The following is a 21,733-nucleotide window of genomic DNA, read 5'->3' as shown; positions in this document are numbered from 1 at the left end:
TAATGTTTACTTATTTTTGAGAGAGAGAGAGAGAGAGAGAGAGAGAGAGAGAGACAGAGCATGAGTGTGGGAGGGGCAAAGAGAGGGGGAGACACGGAATCCGAAGCAGGTTCCAGGCTCTGAGCTGTCAACATGTCAACACAGAGCCCGACACGGGTCTCAAACTCATGGACTGCAAGATCATGACCTAAGCCTAAGTCGGAAGCTTAACTGACTGAGCCATCCAGGCGCCCCAAAAACTTTAGATATTAAAATCATGAGCCTTGGTATCTAGTAACTATGAGCATGGATTTTAAGTATATTTGGGGAAGTCACAAGCAACTTTAGTGAGGCCATAGTGGAGAGACTTACATCTGCGTGTGAATGTGTGAGCTTATTCATTTCTTCTCTCCACTTTCTTCCTGAAAAACTACCCCCCCTCCCCCCACCGCCCCCAACCTCGAAAGGCTACAAAGGGATGGAACTTATGGGAAAAGGTCATACTACAAAATTTTGTTAGGGATTGATTGTGGTAAAATTGAGTGATGTTCTTTTATTGTTATTATTTTTAATTTCTAGAGGAATGAAAAATGTGCCTTCATTTGATTGCTTTCTGTCACAGTAGCAGAGAGGCTAAGGACACAAAATCTGGACCCACATTAACTGGGTTCAAATGTTGTATGATCTAGACCAAATTGCAACTGTCTCTTCAGTGTCCTTGTCTGTAAAACAGGGATGACAACAGTAACTTCATAGTGTTGTTTCGATAATTAAATAAAGTAATGTAAACAGACAGCACATAGTGGCACCTAAATGTGTGCTTTTATTTTTGTTGTTTGTTTGTTTGTTGGTTTTCCTAATGCTGTATTTCTTAGCACAATTAAACTAATCAAGGTTATCTACTGTTTACAACTTTGTTGCAGTGTATGTTCCCATTTTAACTCAACTTAATTTTTATTTTCTACATCCTTAAAGACTATGCTCCTTTTCAGGCAAAAACTATAATATTTTCATTATTTGGGCTTCCAAATGTTTCAGAGTACTCAGGAAATGATGAAAGATTCAACCCTTTACAGGATTCAAAAAGAGAGAATGTGAGGGGAAGAACAAAAATAATGCGTTTGTTTCTAAGATATATATGATTGAGAAAGGTTTTGTGGGAGTAATATGTAGGTTAAAGTTGTGGAGGATGATGGGAATGAATAGTCTCACCAATCATAATAGCTGAAGGGGGTTTTTGTAAAAGTGTTAGGGAGAAGGGTCTTTAGTTCTTCCCCCATAGTGTCACATTATGGAACTCTGAAGCAGCAAGTTAAGGATAAATTGAGTTTCACTAATATTTTAAAGGCTGAAGTTTAAAAGCATTTGGAATGCTAGAGTAAAACATAATCTTTGGTTTGGTCATCAGGGAATCATTTCAAATAAAAAGAATCCACTGATTATTTGTAGTTCAGGATATATCATTCTCAATATGCAAAAAAAATAAAACAAACTCTTTATGTTTTATTATTTTATCATTTCTCAATGAATTACTGAGATATCAATAGTGAAATAAGAATGGAGAAGTAAAAATGAAATAATGGGAAAGGAGAGAAAAATATAAAGAAAAAGATAAAGGATACATTATGGGAAGAAAGAAAATTGGAAGGAAGCTAAAATTCATGTTGGTAAAGTAATAATATTTGACATTTTAAAACTGAAGTGCTAGGTGAATTTTAAAATTTTGCATGCATTATTATAATAAACTACCTTTCAATGATGTCAATTATATAAAAGTTCTGCTAAATGTTTTACATTTAATGTCTTTGCGAATATTGCATTTTCATGCCTTTTGCCTGACATTTAATTTCATATCAGCATTACTTTTATGTGTGATTGGAGGTCTTCCATTTTTTGTAATACTCCTGTTCCTAAATAAAATAGAAATGACACAAGCAGTGCCCAATGTAGTTTTTAGTGGATTGTTTAGTTGCTTTAATTTACCTAAGGCTATTAGTAAGCATGTGTATAAATTTGTAATAAAAATTAACTTCTCAATATCAAACTGTGTACAGATGTAACATATTACTACAGTATTTCTCATCCTGTTTCTTATTATTTAATACATGCTTTTTTATTGAAAAGGTTAGCAGTTATTAGTATTATCATACTTAAAGAAAGGTCACTTACAGAAAGGACTTGAATTTCATACTTTAAAATAATAATTGTCACCTTTTTCTTCAGATAATATTCCATTTTTGGATCAGTGGGAGGCCTAGAATAAAATACTGTAATAATATATCCTTGTTTATCTTCATATATATGTAATTATGATATGGCATTTTAGAAGTAAGAAAGAATAGTGAGACCTTGAACAATTTGTTTCTAAGTTACTTGCAATAATTCTTGAAAAGCATTTCAACCTTGATTCTGTCATCGGTTGTCAACTGAAAGCTTCACAATTTTTAGTTTTCTTCACATTAATGTTTTTCTGCTACTTAACCAAACATCATAATTCACTTAAACTAATTTTTACCCCTAAGATTAAGAGAATTACTATATTGTAATCTTTGTCTTATAAGGAGCATAACAGGCTATTAAGTATAATGAATTCCTATCATTGTATTATTGTGGGTTAAATCACCAATTTTAATTTTCTTTAGCTTATGGTCTAATACTTCGAAAGCTGAACACGAAAATGTTTATATCCGGATCTTCCTTGTTGATCTTTAGCTAAAGAATAGGTTTCCAGATTTTATCTAATACAGATTTGGAATGGTTTATATGATACATATTTTTACAGTAACACAAATATACTGTACCCATGGGTTTTCCCAGGCTGCCTTCTTTCCCAGCAGTTAACCACTGCATCACAATATATTAACACTTTTTCCTGTTAACACCCTAAAGAAACAAGTATGAAAAGAGCCATTTCAGAAAATGAAAAGCACAGATTGTGAGTACACTGGATTATGACTCTGGGCCTCCAAAAGTCTTTTTGTGTTATCATTTTAGGAAACAGCAATATGAATTTTAGAATAAAGCATTGCAGTTTGTAGAAGCCTGTTGATAGTTTTTGAAGAGTAAAGATATCTAAAAGGTAAACCAATAAATTACCTTTGAAAATGTGAAAGATAGAGTGCTTAGTGGCCTCATGTAGGTAACAGCTTCATCTCTCTGTCCCCTGGAAATCCAAAAGCCGTAGTCAAAAAACAACAATTTAAGATGATTCACACTGGCTAAAAGGATAAAAAATTGCAGTGTATCTATCAAGCTAAGAGGCTCCTCCTGGCAGACAGCTCTCAAAGAGCCAAGTGGTGATTGTATTGACTGTTAACTCTTGACACCCTTGAAGCCCTCTTAGGCCTGTGTAAACCACACATAGTAGGGAGTAGGACAAGATGGACAAAAGGGTTTTAATGGCCGATAACAGGTCTCCGGCAGGTCGTATGTGAACTGTAGCTTTCAAGTTCTAAGTACAGTTGTTTTGCTCTTTGTCCCTCAGCAGCAGGAGAAAAGAGAAATTTGGAAAGCGTTGCTAGGAAGAGACCATAAAGTAGAGGTTGTGGTCTTCTCCTCAGAGAGCAATGTACTTGGAAGCGATTCTCCCTTATTCAAAACTACAGTGCCAGGAAACATCGATGCCTGGCAGGGTGTTGTGGAAAGCAGACGACAGAGCTCTTTTAGGTCCCAGGGTCAGAGCAGCACCCAGAGATCTAAAGGTCGAGGCAGGACCATTCAGATTTAGTGGACATTGAGACTCCTGGAGTGAGTTGTCACATTGGTGACATAACTGGGGATCATTCAATCAGTAAGATCTCTGAATTCATTATTATGCCAACTTTGGGGACTTCTAGAGAGTCTGAATATTGGACTATTTAAAAGAGTAGGTTTTGAAATTTGACAGGTTGGGTGTGATATTCCAGCTGCTTGCCTTTGATAGCTGTGAGATCTTGGAAAAAGACAACCTCTAAGCCTCATCTATAAAATAAGGATAATAGTAGTACTTAACATATAGGATTATTTGACGCAATGGCAGGATGTTTATGAAACTTTAACCTTATAGTAGGTTCTGGCTCATTTTAAGGGGTCAATGGATCATCTATTAGCATTTTATTTTGCATAGCATAACATGGGCACATTCTTCTGTGTATCAAAATCTAAGTGTATAGGATAAAAAAAAAATGAGACTCATAGAGTTCTCTGACTAGATAGAGAAATGTATCTTCCTAACATAGAAACCTGCAACTACAAAAAGCAATATCTTAAAAAAATAAGAAAATTACAAACAAACTCTTCAGCTAAGACTGACAGCCTTGTGCATTAACGAGGGAAATTAGGTGAAGGATGATGGAACTTGAGAGGACTCTGCAGACAGCCTTCTCAGCCTTGACTGCAGTGAAGCTGAGAATGGCTTTAAAACTCAATTATAATGGCTTTCTTTAGTCAGACTCTCAGCATTTGTTCTCCTCCACACTTCTGTAATTTGTAGTTTTGTGGTTTCATTCATCTTATGTATGTTCATTTCTAATGGAGGCCACTTCAAGTACTCTGAAGGTGAAAAGGATGTAAGTCCTGTGGAAGTAAATAAGTATTTCTACGGATGATAGAAATATGTCTATAAATGGAAATGATGACCAGGCCAAAACAAAAGAAAACAAAAATTAAATCTAGGTAGAAGCAGATACCACAAAGGACCAGGAAAGGAGTCCATGGCAGGAACAGAAACTGTTTTCACATCACTGAGCAGAAGAGTTCTGTGATGGTGGTTAAGACTTAACCTTACAGAGGCTCCTGGGTGGCTCAGGTGGTTAACATCCGACTTCAGCTCAGGTCATGATCTCACAGTTCATGAGTTTGAGCCCTGCATTGGGCTCTGTGCTGACAGCTCAGAGCCTGGAGACTGCTTTGGATTCTGCGTCTCCTTCTTTCTCTGCTCCTCCCCTGCTAGTGTGTGCACGCTCTCTCTCTCTCTCAAAAATAAATCAACATTAAAATAATAAAAAAAAAACTTAACCTCACATGATAGATATTCTAAATAGTACTAAGTGTTCAAACTACTTGTTCAGGAAATCCAGAGACTGTACTCTGTATCATTTTAGTCAATTTAGATGAATTCTTCTGCTTGCCAAATTTTGCCTGAACTGAATGATATCGTTCTTTTTTTTTTTTTAATGATGTCATTCTAATATTGCAGAACCTTATCATAAATACAGGAACCAGGTGAGCCCAACAAACCATCCCACTAGTGCATTAGACAAATTTCAGGTACACACAGATACCGAAAGAAAGGCTGGCCCACTCAGGGAACTGGCATGTGGTCATACATATGCAAGCGATATAAAACACATTTACACAAACCTGCTGTATTTCATCAAATAATTTTCCTTCAAACAGTTTTGACTGATTTTTGCAATTTACAGCTCATTAATTTTGTATCCTATAAGCATACGTTTTACATGTCAATTTAGTGATCAAGGTAACTCAGGCTTCAGAGTAAAGTTTTAGTTTTATACTCTCCAGTTTGATTATCTGCTCTGCCTAAATTTGGTGTACTATTGCCCATTTTAAGAGTAGGTTTTGACTATTTTTCTTCCTAAAAATAAAACAGATAATTTTCCCTTACTTCATATATACTCTTTATTCAATTAGTGAAGCATGAACAACAAATAATTATTGTCATTTCTTTTATGCAGTTGACATGCAAAATTATAATTAAAGAAGGAATTCTTAACGCATTTACAGATGCTATAGCAATTTCCAGGGCCATTTCACAAAACCAGATTGGGAAAAAAATCTCATTATACTAAAAAAATTAAGTCAGGGAACAGTTTTCTGAATTACTGTTTTTATAGTTTTATCTTTGGCTCTGCTCTCAAGTTGAGACCATTAAAGCTTTCAACAACAAATATTTATTCCACAAACATGGGCTTTATTTGTACAAACCAGGTTCATACTGAAAAATTTATGTCAAATGTTTTCAGCCTATAAGGAATGTTCTTAAACTTAAATTTGAAAATTCCTCTGGGCACTCATATAGTTCACTGGTACAGCATCTAAAGTAATACTGCACGAAGGTGCATAATGAATGCCTTTTGATGATGGACTGACATTTCTAAGAAATGCCTTTGCCTCAAATCAATCTACTCAAACCAGCAAATGATTTGACATTCAAAGCTTCAGGAAACACTATATGAATATTTTCTCCCATTCTACAGTGAAGATTCAATCATAGAACTGTCATAGGAAATTGAGATTCTGCCTTGTGTTTTAAAGTTAGTCTGCCAGAGTCATTTATTTATTTTGCTTATAAAATAACTTTACAAGTAGGGAAGCTGTTAGATGTGTTTCTAATTCTAATAAGATCTACACAATCTCTTACTGTTTGAGTTGAAAACACTACCAGTATCATCAAAGTCAGTAGATGAAGTCAATCACCTAGGACACACATGGTTTTCTACAACAAATGTATATAACTCATGTTGATGATTAATTATCACTATGTTTAATTATCACTAATTCCTAGAACCATTAAACTGAAATCGTTAGCATTATAGAAAAATTGTTTTTCTTTTTTTAAGTAGAGTAAAAAGAATAACAAGACATAGAATTGGTGGTTGTAAGTAAATGCAATAATAACTTCTACATAAATATTAGCCATTTTTCTCTCTTATCTGAGCCATAGCTAGTAATTAGAAGGTGCTTCCCATTCTCAAAAATCCTTGAGTCCACTGCTCAATTCCTCATTATCTCTAGGTTCTTGTTACTGAAACTCAAGGCCTCTGGACATAATTTAATTTAACCAAGTCTTTAAAGTTGTAAGCTCCAAATATGTACTTCTGTTCTGTTAAACTATAGGATTTCTAGAGTAATCCTTTATGAGTGGATCATTTGTATTGTATTAATTCTTGTTCTAAGCACCTTTAATAATTTATCTCATTTATTCATAGTAATGTTACAAATATAGTTCAATATTTTACAAATGTGGAATTTAAGCATAAAGATGCTAAGTAACTGGTCTGAATTACATAGCAGAGCTAGTATTTGAATCAAGTAGCCTGACTGTAGAGTCCACTAATTTAGAGATTGATAAAGCCAGGACATTCATGTAATAAATTCCCTCTCTGTGATTGCTGAGCAAGAAAGTAATACTGCTGTGATTATATTTCTAAGTGGCATTAATAATATATAGCTTTTAAACAAAATTTCTGTTTAACATGTATTTATCATCTGAAGTATTTGCCAGCCATTGTGTTAGGCTAGATCTGCAGCAGCCACAGATTGTATTTTACGTTTTGAAATCTCTGCCTGTTTTGGTGTTCATCTTTTATTTCTATTAATTTATTTAGTTTCAGCCAGTGAAAATGTGTGAAAGAAAGCATTCAGAAGTAACAATTTATTTTTAAACTAATCATATGCTTACTAAGAATACAAAATCATTTTTTATTGACTTAAGCCTGCTGTAATCCAGAAAAAATACCTTTTAGTTCAACTTGTTTCTGCTTTCTTTTCCTTATAAAAGGATAAGTGTATACAAAAGATAAATGTTTTAGTATGTTGAATTTAAAAACAATTTAGACTTTGGTATGGGCCTGGGTGGGAAGGGATCTCATCTAAGTGAATAAGAGATGTTGGTATAGAGAATATACTCTACTTTTCATAAAAATTGCATTCTATAAAAAAGGCTAAGTGTTATAATATAGAATGTGAGGATGCTACAGATATTTCTATTTCAGAAAATGTAACAATTTTCTATGACCTGATCTACACCAAAGTACAGGTGACCTTTGAATAACATGGGTTCGAACCGTGCCAGTCCACTTATACATGGGTTTTGTTTTGTTTTCTGATAAATACAGTGTAGTACTGTAAATGTATCTTATCTTCCTTGTGATTTTCTTAACAACATTTTCTTTTCTCTGGCTTATTTTAAGAGTACAGCATATTGTACATCTAACATACAAAATATGTGTTATTTGAATGTTATTGGTAAGACTTCCAGATGGTAGTAAGCTATTAAGTTTTGGGGGAGTCAAATATTGTGCTCAGATTTTCAACTGAATGGGGGGTCAGCACCCCCAACTCTCACATTGTTCAAGGGTCAACTGTACATTTCTTTTGGAGGAAAATTCATGTGGCTGATTATGAAATCTACTACATGTATGTTTTAAATTACTCATATAGAGTAGTTATAAAATAATATGATGATATAAATTAAATGAATATCAGTAATAGAAAATACATGAAGTTTGGATGGCATAATTATATAATCATATCTAAGAGATGCTGATTTTGCTGAAGATTTCTTTTTATAATGTAATTTTTATTGTACTTGAGCATTTGAAAATTCTGATAAAACACTGTGTTATGTTGTTTACTTACCTTACAGAGCATAGGTTTTTAAGGAAGGCTACATTCTTTGTGGCATGAATAAAATAATTTGTGCTGACTCAAAATAGAATATATGATCAGTTTTATTTAGTGGTACTCTGTTTTATTTTTAAGGAGTTTATTTTAGATAGATTAAGTGAAACAGAACTATCAGTGCAGAGATTTATAGTTTTGCAAAAAGCTATACGATTTTCCTTGAGGCAAGATAATTTTAAAGAAATCGATTTCTAAATATATGTAAAATGTACAGAACATGTATAGAATATATATGTAACTTATTTTACCAAATGTAAATGGTTTAAATGCTTCACTGTGTATGTTCATTCGCCCATACTTATTTCCTTGGAAGTTTTCTTGAAGTATTTAGGAATTTGCTACATTGAATGATTCCATTTACCTTTGACCCAGTTACTGCTCTCCTGGAAGATAGAATTTAGGGTAAGTTTATAAATGTGTAATGAGTTCAAAAGTGGTAGTAAGGGTGTTGGGCAGATATCCATCATGGTGAGGACTTAATATCTGTATCTGCATTACATTCTAATTGATGGCTCTGTCTGATGTTTGAAAAGCGTTAAATTGCTGATGTACTTGTGATGGAATGCCTACTGTCAGGCTAGAGATGAAAACTCTCCCTCATCGCTGCAGTTGATTTTTAAATGATTTGTGTGGAAATGACTTTGAATGTTTGTATTAGAGGTCATAATTAGAGATCGCACATTTCCATAGTAACTCCTGTGTGCTACGTCTTTCTTGAGCATAAGACATGTCCTACAATTCAATTTTTGAAACAATCTTTAAAGAGTGAGACTCTGATTCATTAAAATGAGAGACAGGGAAGTCTAAAGAACCACAATGGGGCAGTGTCTAAGTAAATTAATCAATAATGCATGAACGGAACACTTAAATAAATATCATAATATCATTTCAAGATAGCAAGGATTTATTGATGTGTAAGCTAAAAAAGAAAAAAAATGACTAGTGTTAAGAAATTTCAGTATTTTAAATTGTATGTTAAAATAATTTGAATTGTGGGGTATTTAACATTAATTTACTGCTAATAAATTATTAATCTCATATTTTTATAAAACCACAAATCACCTTAAGAAAAATGTACCCAAGCATCACTTTTCTCAGTCTAAAGAATTATTCAACTCTAGACCTCAGTTTCCTCTTCTGCATTCAGAGAGAATTTAGAATTATGGATTTTAGAAAGCCTTTAGTTCTACTACCTTCAAGTTTTTCCTATCCTCCTGGATTTTCTTTTACCTTAAAAAAATTTTTTTTAACCAAGTGTGATTTGGGGTCTTCCTCTAACACTTTACCAATACTCTCCTAACTTATATGAATAATTATCATTAACTCCAACCATTGCCTTTTTTTTTTTTTTTTTTTTTTTGCTTGTCTTGGTATGAGCAAGGATAAAATTCAATTGTTGTGCTTTCTTGAATCATTTTGGAAACCAGGCTAAGCGAAAGGGAGGGAGGGAGACGGAAGGAAAGGGGTTGGGGAAAGTGCAGAATTATTCCTGAGCCTATTGTAATACATGGTACTAAATAAACACCTTCATGATAACAGTTGTTATGTCATGTAGTGCTTTTTTTTTCTTTTTTGTCTTACATATGAACTAAATGGGAACAAGCAAATCACAACTAGCATATTTTATATGTGAGTGTACATGTGTGTGAATATAATGTAACTTCCCCTTCTCCACAACGTCTTACCCTTATAATTTCTCCTGCATTACTTAACTCATTTCATTTCCTCCATCAGTCTTCCCCGGTCCTCTCTCCTCTACTACCAGAAATGTCCCTTCTAACCCATAGAGCCTATGCAACACTCAATGGATGTTTTAGGTGCCCTGTCTTAATCCTAATTACAACACTATGAAGTTTATATTATTATCATGCCCATTTCACAGGTGAAGACCGTGAGTTACACAGAAGTTAAACCTTTTACCCACAAATATGCTTTCCTAGCTTTTTCTCTGAATCTCCAGCCCATGTGCTCCTTCCTTGTACTAGAATACTGGTAGTTTTGCATTTTCCAAATGGCCCATGCACCATGCATTCTTATTCCTCTGCATGTTTGTAAATTTCGCCTGCCTGAATGTCATCCTTTCACACCCCTGGTCAGCCCTAGTTAGCTCTTCCTCTCTTGCCGGAAATATCTCAGAGATCACTTTCTTGGGGAAGCCTTTCCCATATTCCCTGAGTCTCCTTTGCACTCTACATTTTTTATTCAACTTATAGGTTCATGCATTTATCTCTGATTGAACTGTTCCTTCCTTGAGGATTAAGGACCCATTTATCTTTGTTTTCACTGCCTGTCCCAGTACCTGACATGCATTACTTATTGTTATGGAGTCAACAATGGGTAAGACTGAATCCTAGATTATAGGGTAGCAGATGAGAAATCTAGTCAGAATTATGATTTTTATTTTGTAAGATTAATATTTAATTATATTTGAACTCTTTAAAAAATCAGAACATTTTAATTAATATGGATCTCTGCCAGACAGGATTAGAGCTGCATATACCCATAATTCTGTGTAGAATGCCACTCCCTTCCATGAAGTCCCTGTATCTTCCTATTAGAGTTTACTTGTTAACCACTGGACCTAAGGCAATTAGCTGATCACTTGTCCATTGAGCTCTATTCTTCTCCCACCACAGTGGGGCACATAGAAAAATCATAAAACATAGTGAGGGACCTTAGAATCCAGCTGAGATGACAAATCTAATACACAGAAAATTTAAGTATAAATACTCCTAATCTGCAACCATAATACACCAGTGGGTTACTGAATACAGACAGAAGACCACTTGTAGTTAATTAGCCCAGTTAGCCTAATACCACTCTGCAGGATATAACAAACTGTCATCCAAAACTGTGTAGGGGAGAAAATCTCCATCTGCCACTCCTGTAGCAAGGTTATGAAACCAAACTCTCCTAGCTGGCAAAAGGCTTCCCTTTTTGGAAAGATGCCATCCCAGACTTTTATTTAAAGTTCAGTGATACAGGCCAATTCCTGTTACTAATCCCACGGAAACATTTGGTCTTCTGGGGTGGCCTTAGAGTTTCCAGTCCTTTTGATAATTTGTGACTATGTAACATATTATATTTTGTTTCTTGTATTTCAATAACATTATCACTCCATTTAGTTTCTGTTTCTATTGTATCCTGATCTCTTTTTGAAAATAGTTCTGATACTAAAAATCATCCCAGGGTCTTTCTTGTCTTTCTTTTGTTTGTTTGTTTGTTTGTTTCTTTCTTTCTTTCTCTTTCCTTCCTTCCCTCCCTCCCTCCTTCCTTCCTTCCTTCCTTCCTTCCTTCCTTCCTTCCTTCCTTCCTTCCTTCCTTCCTTAACTTACTACTAAACCACAGCTTTATTGCTTCTGCCCTTAGTTTTTCTTAAAAGTGATTTTGACAATGTGTAAGCTTAAATTTTTCCTCCATGATAATATTTTATCCTCAATGCACTTGTACATTTGTGATCTTTTTATTCTCCTGAACTTCAAAGGAATAATTGTGTGTGTGTGTGTCTATTTTATGTTTTCTCAAAGTTTCATTTGTCTCCTCTTCCTATAATAAACATCAACAGAAAAACAGAAGATTACATAATTAACTAATATGTGATTTTTCTATAGGGGCAGTATATTTCCCATGATTATATTCACTAAAATTTTATCAGTAAAATTTTATTTAGCAACCTAATATGATTGCTGTTGTCTTTTCTTTTGACCTTGGAGATTTTCTTTATTGTTTTGTCAACCTTAAAAGTAAACAGCCAGTTATTTTACCAGCAAAATGGCTTTATTCTGGAATAGCAGAGAAATTGCAATTCAGGACCTGCAAACTATGGCAAACCATAGGCAAGCCTGGAGATCAAAGGAGAGGACTGTTACTTTATTGAGAAAAGGAGGAAATTTGGAGGGGCTGCTTTGAAGGAAAAGTCCATTGAAAGAAAGTGAGTGTGCAGGGTTTTAATGGTTTCTCATTAGCTGAATTGGATTTTGTTATTTGCTGAGCTTGTTGCTGAGCAGGGAGAAACTTTTCCTTTCCTTGTAGGGTAGTAAAATAAGCTTCTTCCAATTGGGAATGCAAGGTGTGCCTCTTCCTGTTGGGATCTGTAATCTGCTGGTCCCCCCACCTCCATTTTAAATGAGGTTTTCCATATTCAGTTTCACAGTTTATTTTAAGAAAATATACTTCTCTTATTTTCACAGGTAAAAAGATGGCTTATCAGAAGGTCAATGCAGATCAAAGAGCTCCAGGACATTCACAGTATTTAGACAATGATGACCTTCAAGCCACTGCCCTTGACTTAGAGTGGGACATGGAAAAGGAGCTGGAGGAGCCTGGTTTTGACCAGTTCCAGCTAGATAGTGCTGAGAATCAGAACCTGGAGAATCCAGAGACTGCAGACCTCAATCTTGATTCCATTCAACCAGCAACTTCACCCAAAGGAAGGTTTCAGAGACTTCAAGAAGAGTCTGACTATGTAACCCGTTATACAAGATCTGCACCAAAGAGCAACCCCTGCAATTTTTGCCGCCTTTTAAAAATACTTTGCACAGCCATCGTTTTATTTATTTTGGGGATTTTGATAGGCTATTATGCACATAAAAATTGCCCTTCAAATGCTACAACTTCAGGAACACTTGATCTTCACTTATACCAAGAGATTCTCAAGACAATCCAAGCAGAAGATATTAAGAAGTCTTTCAGGTAGGTGGAGAAGAAATTGATGCTGGCGGGATGCATTTCCTGAGAAACATGTCTCACAGGGTGTTTGAATTGGTGGTTTTGCCATGGTTTAAGGTTAGTCCTGCAAGCCAAGCAGCAAAACTTGCCAGCACACCCTTCACAGAGAGGATACACCTTTCAAATTTATGGTGCTGTTGTATTAATTGATAATAAGAATCATAACTACTGTGGAGACTGAAAGACTCCAGTCATTGCATATTCTCCCTCTTGGACAGCCCAGGTAGGCCAAATTAGGGTGCAAACACAATTGGATATATGTGTAATAAAAACTAGGGTATTAGCCATATGATTGAAATTTTTAATGACTCTAGAACGAAATAAACCTCTTTTTATGGACTGAAGTAACTATCTCTTATGGTTAAGAGCTAAGACAAGCACCGATAGTATTTGGTTTCTTGCATTCCCGGATTTCTTAGCACATTTTTATTGAAAACCATTGGGTTCCATATATAAGGCAATTCTAAAAGTTCATCTGTCTCTTTAAGGTAAGTTTGCACATGAACTTTCTAGCCAGAATGTGTTGATTTTTAAGTTAAATGATAAGAAAATATTCTTTATCTGAGCATTAATCTGAGTTCTTGGGAAAAGTTTCACCGTTGTCTTATAATTAATGGGTATCTTGAAACAGTTGCTATATTATTAGCATATATGTTGACTTGTAAAGGGTTTGCTAGTTTACATTTTGAGTGAAATGAAGACCTGGAATGTTAGCTTTCCCATATATCTTCCCTATTTGCCAAGAAAAGACAGTCCTAAGTGAATCCTATATGTTGTTTATAGGTAGATTAGAGAGAGGGTGCTACTTCCCCAGGATATTCTTTCTGGGTTACATTGACTCATTACAGATAAGATGTTGGCATCTGTGCATTTCTAGGGAGCTCCTCGGGAGCATACCCACTGAAGGTGCATCATGGTATCTATGTGCTGAAATGTCTTGTGTTTTGGTATTGGTATTCAGATAAAAATCGTATCTGAATGCCTAATGGCAGTTTGTTTCCTATACCCTTCTGCACCTGCTGTTCATTGTTGCCTAAGCATGTAATATGCAGACTTTCCATGGTATCGCTCAGTGTAAAATTGTTTACGTAGAATTGACCTGAAAGATATGTCATTAACTTATAGTGGGTGATTCTATCAGTCAGGATCAAAAAGACAACAGATAACTCTCTGAATATTTAAAGCAGAGGGCATTGAAAGTAGAGAAATTACTCCATCAGTGATAAAATCTGAGAAGGCAGCTGGGACAGTGAGGCAGCCCAAAGAAAAGAAGCCATTACTAAACCTAAGCTGCAGGGACAGAGGGACCTGGGATAACTTGGTGGAAGCTGGAACTTTCTATATATACACGTGCAGGGGGGTGGAGATGTAGCCTCAGCTACTGAAGGCAGAGAGACAGTAAGAAGTATGGCAGCTTCTCCCTTTCTCCTGTTTTTCAGTATCCTACTAGTTGTCCCATTGACTGAACCCAGCAGGGATACTGCGGACTCCGAGCCTGGGAAGTCATTCTGAAGGGTTCAGCTCCCTGGAGGAGGGAGAATGCAAGGGGTCTGTCAAAGATAGATCTAACTGACACAGGGCTGTTATTTAAAAACAAACAAACAAACAAACAAACAAACAAACAAAAAACCAACCACCTAAAGCAGAGGTTGGGAGGAAGAAGGAAAACAGAACTCTATGAAACTGTGTCAACTGTATCTTCATTGTGGACATTCTTTTCCACAGTGTCCTCTGGAAAAGAATCCATGGGTTAAATTTTTTGTTAATACTAATAATTATTATGTTTTCCTGATCAACTGCTTAGTTTTTAACTTATGGACACAATGAATCTCATAACCTAGCTTCTTCCCTCTTTCCTTTGGCCTTTATAGTAAGTTCAGAGTCCTATTTGTATTGATATCATAAGGAATTTTATGGCATGCATTTTTTTGTACTAACTAGCCTACATATTTATTTCCTTTCTCTGGCTTTCTTTGCCTTACTTATTATAATTATTATTTTTTCAGCATCGTAGATATCTTTAAAAGCTGACTTAATGTCCTTTTTGCAAATAGGCAGCTGGTTCTAAAATTGTAAATGTATAATTAAATAAAAGTATTCATTATTTTCCTCAGAATAGGAGTTGTGTGACAGTAAAGCATATATTCTCCTCTTAAACTTGAAAATCCATAAAATATATATTTCAAAGCTAGCTACAAAAATATAATCACTAACAATTATATTGCCAGGCAGCATCCAGTGGTTGAACACATATTCCCAATTGTACTACATCAAATAGCCACATTTTTTTCTTTATTGAGATAAGAGATTTTTCTTCAATAAATATTTTCATACAAATATGTTTACAGTAACTTTTTCCAAATAACATCTCATCAAAAGACAACCTTTTTCCTAATAGTCATGGTAACCAAATGCCCTACTATGAGTTTCTATGTTTACTAAGTCATCTTAGCATTAACTCTATATATCATAGATACCTACTGCTACTTTTCATCAATTTATGCTTACTTTTGGGCTCTTATTGGCTCACTGTTTTGTTCATTAGTTACTTTCTCTCTTCTCTACTGGTTCTCCCTCCTTTCATATACTCTAAGACTAGGACAGTTTTTGCCAAACATCCAAAGGTTGTGCAAAGAAAATATATTTTTTTTATAATAGATTAGAATGCAGACTCCATGAGGGAATGGACTAAATTTGCTTTGTCCAACATTAGACTCCTATTGTCTAGTAAATATTGAATAAGTATTTTTCTAAGAAAATGAGTGCCTAAGTAAGTGAGTGATCTACATATAACTGGTAAGTAAGTAAGTGATCTATATATAACCGGTCAATTACACTATGTATTTTGAAAGTCATTTGACTTACCATTTTTATTTTTCATATAATGATTATATTCAAAATATTAATATAATGCCTACTTACATTATAAAATATTTTATATTTTGTAATATTAAAGTTACTCAGAGGATCTGCTATCTTCTGATTTAAAGAAAAAAAAGTGACAACTCGTATCAAAACCAGATACTGTAAAAATGTTAAAGTACAGTGTTGATATCTCAGTTCCAGCTGAGGCTTAAAGACAATTGATAGTGCGTATCTAACTAGGACAGCATGCAGAACTTGAAGGGGAGAATAGCATAAAACTCTGAGATGATCACCCAGTTTTAAAAGAAATAAAAGAACTGATAAAAAGGATTTTTTTTTTTTTGAGATTGCTGCCAGTGGTGGTTTTAAGTCCCAATTTCTTCCCAAGGATGAAGCCTCAAGTCCAATGAAAAAAGGGTTTAATAGAACTACTTGGAAGAACTTGATAGCTGCCTCACAGAGACTGCCTGATTTCCACTTGAGAAGTCTAAGTTATAAGAGATGGATTGGTTTAGTTGCAGATAAAAGTACAAAAGAAGAGGTTTTGGGTGGCCTATGACAAACTTTGCTTCTATGGACTATATCCAGACAGACAGGATATGAATATGAATGAAAGAGAGAGAGAGAGGATTATTAGGATTGTGTCATGCCTCCCTCCCATTTATATATTGCAATCCCGATGATCAATATGATCGTATTAGGAGATGGGGCCTCTGGGAGGTGGTTAGGTCACGAAGGTGTATTTCTCACAAATAGGACTGGCAGTCTTACAAAAGGAGGCCCCACAGAGCTTGCTAGTCCTTTTATCATGTGAGGACATAGTGAGAAGACATTCTTTATGAACCAGGAAGAGGGCTCTTATCAGCCACCACAATGAATCTGCCAGTGCTGTGATAGACTTCCCATTCTCCAGAACGATGAGAAATGTTTATAAGCCAACCAGTCTGTAATATTTTGTTACAGTAGCCCAAATGGAGTGGGGGTTGGAGGGAGTCTTACAGATCTTCTCCAATAAAGCTTCCTTGATGGCTGAAAAGAACTTATCAGAGACAGAGCTAGAGATACGGGTCTGTGGAAGAAGTAAGCATTGGAGCTGGAGGAGAATGTATTACTCACATCAAAGGAAGGTGAGAAGTCCCCACTTGTGGGATGAATGGATCTCCAAAGAACCCACAAAACAGCACAAAAGGAAAATTCACCTGACGAGTCAAGCTAGATTCAGGAAGTGCCATGCCAGTTCATAAGAGGATCTATCAAGTGAGAACCATTTGCTCCCACTTTACCTAGTCTTACTTGCTCTGTTTCAGCCCTGAAGGTATAGACACAATGCAAAGGAGCTGACTACTCTCCCTACTTTGACTTCAGGGTTCCCAACTTAAAGATGGTCAAAAGTGGGGAAAAGTTCAAAGTTCTGACTATTAAATGACACTGAACATTTTAATTACTCACTAGAAGAACTCAGGTCACATAACAGTCACAAGAATTAGTGGAATTTGTATCTAAGAATAGAAAAAAATCTAGCCTCAATGAGTAAATGTAAATAGAATAAAAGTACTTTATGATTCCATTCCCTGAATTAAAACATTGTTCAACATAAAGGTTATGTTCAGTATTTTAGAAAAGTACATATTTGAATGTGGTGACTCGTAGAGAATCTCTGATAGACATACTGACTATATATCCCAGTTGAAGAATCTAATTACCCCATAATAAAACCCACATAATATGTTAACTTAAAGCAAGTACTTTATATGTTGACCAAATAAAAGAAAAGCAAGCAGAAGTTTAGTTACACTTGATCACATTTGTAGACATGGTCAAGATTAGCATAGGAGTATGAAGACCATGTTAGTGTATGTATAAATGTGTGTGTCTGTGTGTGTCTGTGTGTATTAATCTTCTAATGTGATTATCTCAGTCACTTCTGTCTATGCTTAACTTGTTGCTATTTGAAATGTCTTCACTTTTTTACATAATTGGTTTACTTCGTCCACATATCTTCTGTGTAAGCCGACAGGATATATTCAGATACATAGTAGATATGTTCCGATGGGTCAGAATCCAAATAAGCCATTAAAACTTGTTTTATTTATGATTTTGGTGTTTTGGAACAGTAACTACTTATATATGCAAGTTTACTGGAAACATCAAAACAGGAGGGTGGGCCTACAAAATAATCTATAAATAGGAATGATTCATTTGATCAGGCCTTATTGATATAGAATCTGGATCCAGTCAGTTCCATGGTCCTCAATAGCCATATTCCTCTGATAGTCACTCAAGTGTTGAAACACCAAAGTGATTTAACTCCCTTTCCATCTTTACTACTTTTTGTTTGTTTGTTTGTTTCTTCTCCCAATACCAACTGCTATATTCCCCAGTATATGATTGATTCCATCATTCCTATTCCACAGAATAGGCCAGAGGCATTATTTTGAGGGCCAGAGGCATTTGTGACTCTGTATTGTGTTTTTTCCTGGTCTAGCTTTGGCCAGTTGGGATGCTGGTCACCTGTATAAAACATGTTTACCTAGGGCTGCTGTGAGAACTCTTTAACTTAGAAGAAGCTTCAGTGTGACAGGTATAGTGTTTTATGTTTATTGTATAATGAAGTCACTGAGTCTTTATTATATATATTGTTGAATGAATGACCTCTGTGTGTGTGTGTGTGTGTGTGTGTGTGTGTGTGTGTGTGTGTACATGCACTAAAGCTCATAAGGACAGGGTTGGGTGCCTGGGTGGTTAGGCCAGTTAAACATCTGACTCTTGATTTTGGCTCAGATCAGGATCTCACAGTTTGTGGGTTTGAGTCCTGCACTGGGCCCTTCATTGACAACCTAGAGCCTGCTCGGGATTCTCTCTCTCTCTCTCTGCCCTTCCTGCTCTCTCAAAATAAATAAATAAACGTATAAAAAAGATCATAAGCACATTGCTGAACAGAGTAAAGTATGTTAAAAACTTCCAAATTTAGTTACCGAATATATTATTATAATAATATAATTTGAAATGGATGAACTAATGAGGTTAAGTATATTTTTGAATGCAGGAATGTTTTGACTGTGAAATGGTGAGAAGGAAAACATGGGTGTGTCTTTTTTTTAATGTTTTTTTTTTTTTATTTTTGAGTGACAGAGAGAGAGAGAGAGACAGAGCATGAGCAGGGGAAGGGCAGAGGAGACAAGGAGACACAGAATCTGAAGCAGGCTCCAGGGTCTGAGCTGTCAGCACAGAGCCTGACACAGGGCCCGAACCCACAGATCTTGAGATCATGACCTGAGGCTGAAGTCAGATGCCTAACACACCAAGCCACCCAGGTGCCCCCAAAATGGGTTGTATCTTAATTATGGCTAACATTGTATCTATTTTTTTTCATTTGTATATCGAAAGAACATTGTTGTTATTATTTTCTTATTTACAAGTAAAATATACACAGAAACTTAGAATTAATAAAGAAAAAACCACCCATAATGCTATCACCCTTTCTCATCATTTTCTTTCTATCTTTTCTTATCAGTAAGGAAAACTGTATTATACCACGTCTATTCCTTCAGCATCTGTTTTAAAATTTTTTGCCTACAATATATTAAAACCATTTTCAAGCCAATAAATATAGACTTAAATCATTATATTAAAATACTCCTGGTATTCCATTATATAGATGTCATGAATTTATTGAACCTATTTCTTATAAATGAACATTTATTAGGTTGTCTCTACAAACCTTCTTGTACATAAGTCTTTGCTTCTTTAATTATTCTTTTCTAATAGGTTTCTGGAAGCAAATCACAGATTCAGGGAGTTTAAATTTGTTTAGTTATGTGCTTTGTCTTACCAAATTGCTTTTCAGAGCTGTCAGACTTCCAGGTCCTCATTATTTTTTATTTGTTTTAATAGGGCAAAAATAATGTTGACAAACTTTTTATATCTTAATTGACCATTTGCCTTTCTTTTTACATGTATAAACTACTTTTTAAAGCATTTAAAAAGCTCAGACACAATCTCACAGTTTGTGGGTGTGAGTCCTGCACTGGGCTCTTCATTGACAACCTAGAGCCTGCTTGGCTTTTATAGGCTCTTTCTCCCATTGCCTTTATAAGTTGAGAAACTAAAGTAGTATAATAGTAAAGGAGTCTATTACTTTATGTATGGTACCCCATCTTCCTGAATTTTATTTAGTAGACACATTTGTTAACAAAATAAAATGAACAATGAGCTCTCTAGGATTTATTTATTTTTAAATGTCTGCATTATTTGGACAGCAGCAGTATTTTTCATCACTGTCTGGCTTGGTGAAAGTAATTAAGCCCGAGTTCAGTTATGCTGTGAAAGGATCTTTACAAGCATTAGTAAAACACTGTATTTTTTTAAAATGGTAATTAACTCTTCAAAAAGTTTAGGAAATGTGAATTTTCTTCAGCAGTATCTTGATAAACAAGACCTGCTCTGAAAACCTAGGTAGTTTTCAATATTGGTTCATATACTTTGTATTTTAGTAATTAACTTTTGATACAATACATTGAAGTGGATTCCCGAGGCTAGTTTTCTCTTCTGAAATATACTCTTAAAAATCATCTGCTGCTATTGCTTCTTCTCCTCCTCCTTCTTTCTTCCTTTTCCTTCCTTCTCCTTCCTCCTTCAGTGCCTTTGGCAACGGTAGTGTAGTTAGTCATACATGTAACTTGTGTAGAACATTTCATAGTACCAATTAGTCTTTGCCATTGACACTATTTAGTACTGTTACTGGGCTTCAATGGCACTGAACTACAAGAATGGCAGATTCGCTACATGCATACTGCCACTTCCTGTTGTCTGCCCCTTCTGTGTCCATGGCAGTCATAACTCTGTTTTTCATTGTGTTCAGACCTTGCTGCAGAGTCCTCCTCAACCCAACACTCTTGGCAGCCCTTATTCATTCATCAGAGGTGCATAAGAGGATTTATCATTCTTATCCTATGTTACCCCTATACTCGGTTACATCATAAAAATTAGTTTCATTTAAATTGCACAGATGAATTTCTCCTGGAAAGGGGAAGTTCATACTTTATCAGGCCAACTAACTGCAGCAAGAACCCTGGATTCATAGCTACCCTCTACTGCCAAGATGTCCAAAATCTTAGAACCCTACTTGCTAGCATCTGCTATATTTTTATGATACCTTCTTATATGAAGTTGATCACCTGCAAGGAGAAAGATCTCAGTTCAACCCATCTAGAAATAAAATCTGTAATTCATTCTTCCACCCAAATCTTTGTTCACCTGCCTTCACCTACCATCCCTTGACATAAGATAGTAAACAGATTGTGCTGCTTCTCTGTCCCTTTCTTTTAATCCAGACATTAGATTTGTTCACTCGTTACAGTATTATTATCTTTTCTGTGCTCACAGTGTGTCTTCATTTTGTGGTCCTTCCTTTTCCACATGTATCACCCATGATTCCTTCCTTCCATTTAAGAATGCTACAGTCCCTTTACCAAAGAATGTATGAATGTTCTGGTTTTCTGTTCAAAAAAGATGATGTTTACACATTCCCTTTGTCTTAGATGAAGGAGTCAAGGTATTCCTCACCTAAAGAAAGCTGGCTGTGGAGTTCATGGAGGCCCGCAGACTGTTTTATAGTTTTCAGATCATTAAAAGACTCCTTTAAATCTGTGATTTCTCTTTCCTCTGATGCTACAGGGCTCTATCTTTTGATGGTATGCTTTTTTTTTTTTTTTGTACAAGTGTAAGGTTGATGATGGTGATGCTGTCAATAACT

At 35.3% G+C, this 21,733-nt stretch overlaps 1 protein-coding gene across 7 annotated transcripts in view; it reads left to right on the top strand.

The window, feature by feature from the left end:
* NAALADL2 (N-acetylated alpha-linked acidic dipeptidase like 2) overlaps nt 1-21,733 on the top strand; it is a 1,353,416-nt gene that overhangs the window by 631,675 nt on the left and 700,008 nt on the right. For all 7 annotated transcript variants that reach the window (XM_045502933.1, XM_045502931.1, XM_045502932.1 and 4 more), the window contains one exon: nt 12,576-13,077. In XM_045502933.1, coding sequence (XP_045358889.1) covers nt 12,584-13,077 — 494 coding nt within the window. In that variant the 5' untranslated portion in view covers nt 12,576-12,583. The remainder of the gene's footprint in view (nt 1-12,575; nt 13,078-21,733) is intronic.

The sequence above is a fragment of the Leopardus geoffroyi genome, chromosome C2 (genome assembly GCF_018350155.1).
Source record: "Leopardus geoffroyi isolate Oge1 chromosome C2, O.geoffroyi_Oge1_pat1.0, whole genome shotgun sequence".
NCBI lineage: Eukaryota > Metazoa > Chordata > Mammalia > Carnivora > Felidae > Leopardus > Leopardus geoffroyi.
This window is presented reverse-complemented; position numbering and strand designations above follow the sequence as displayed.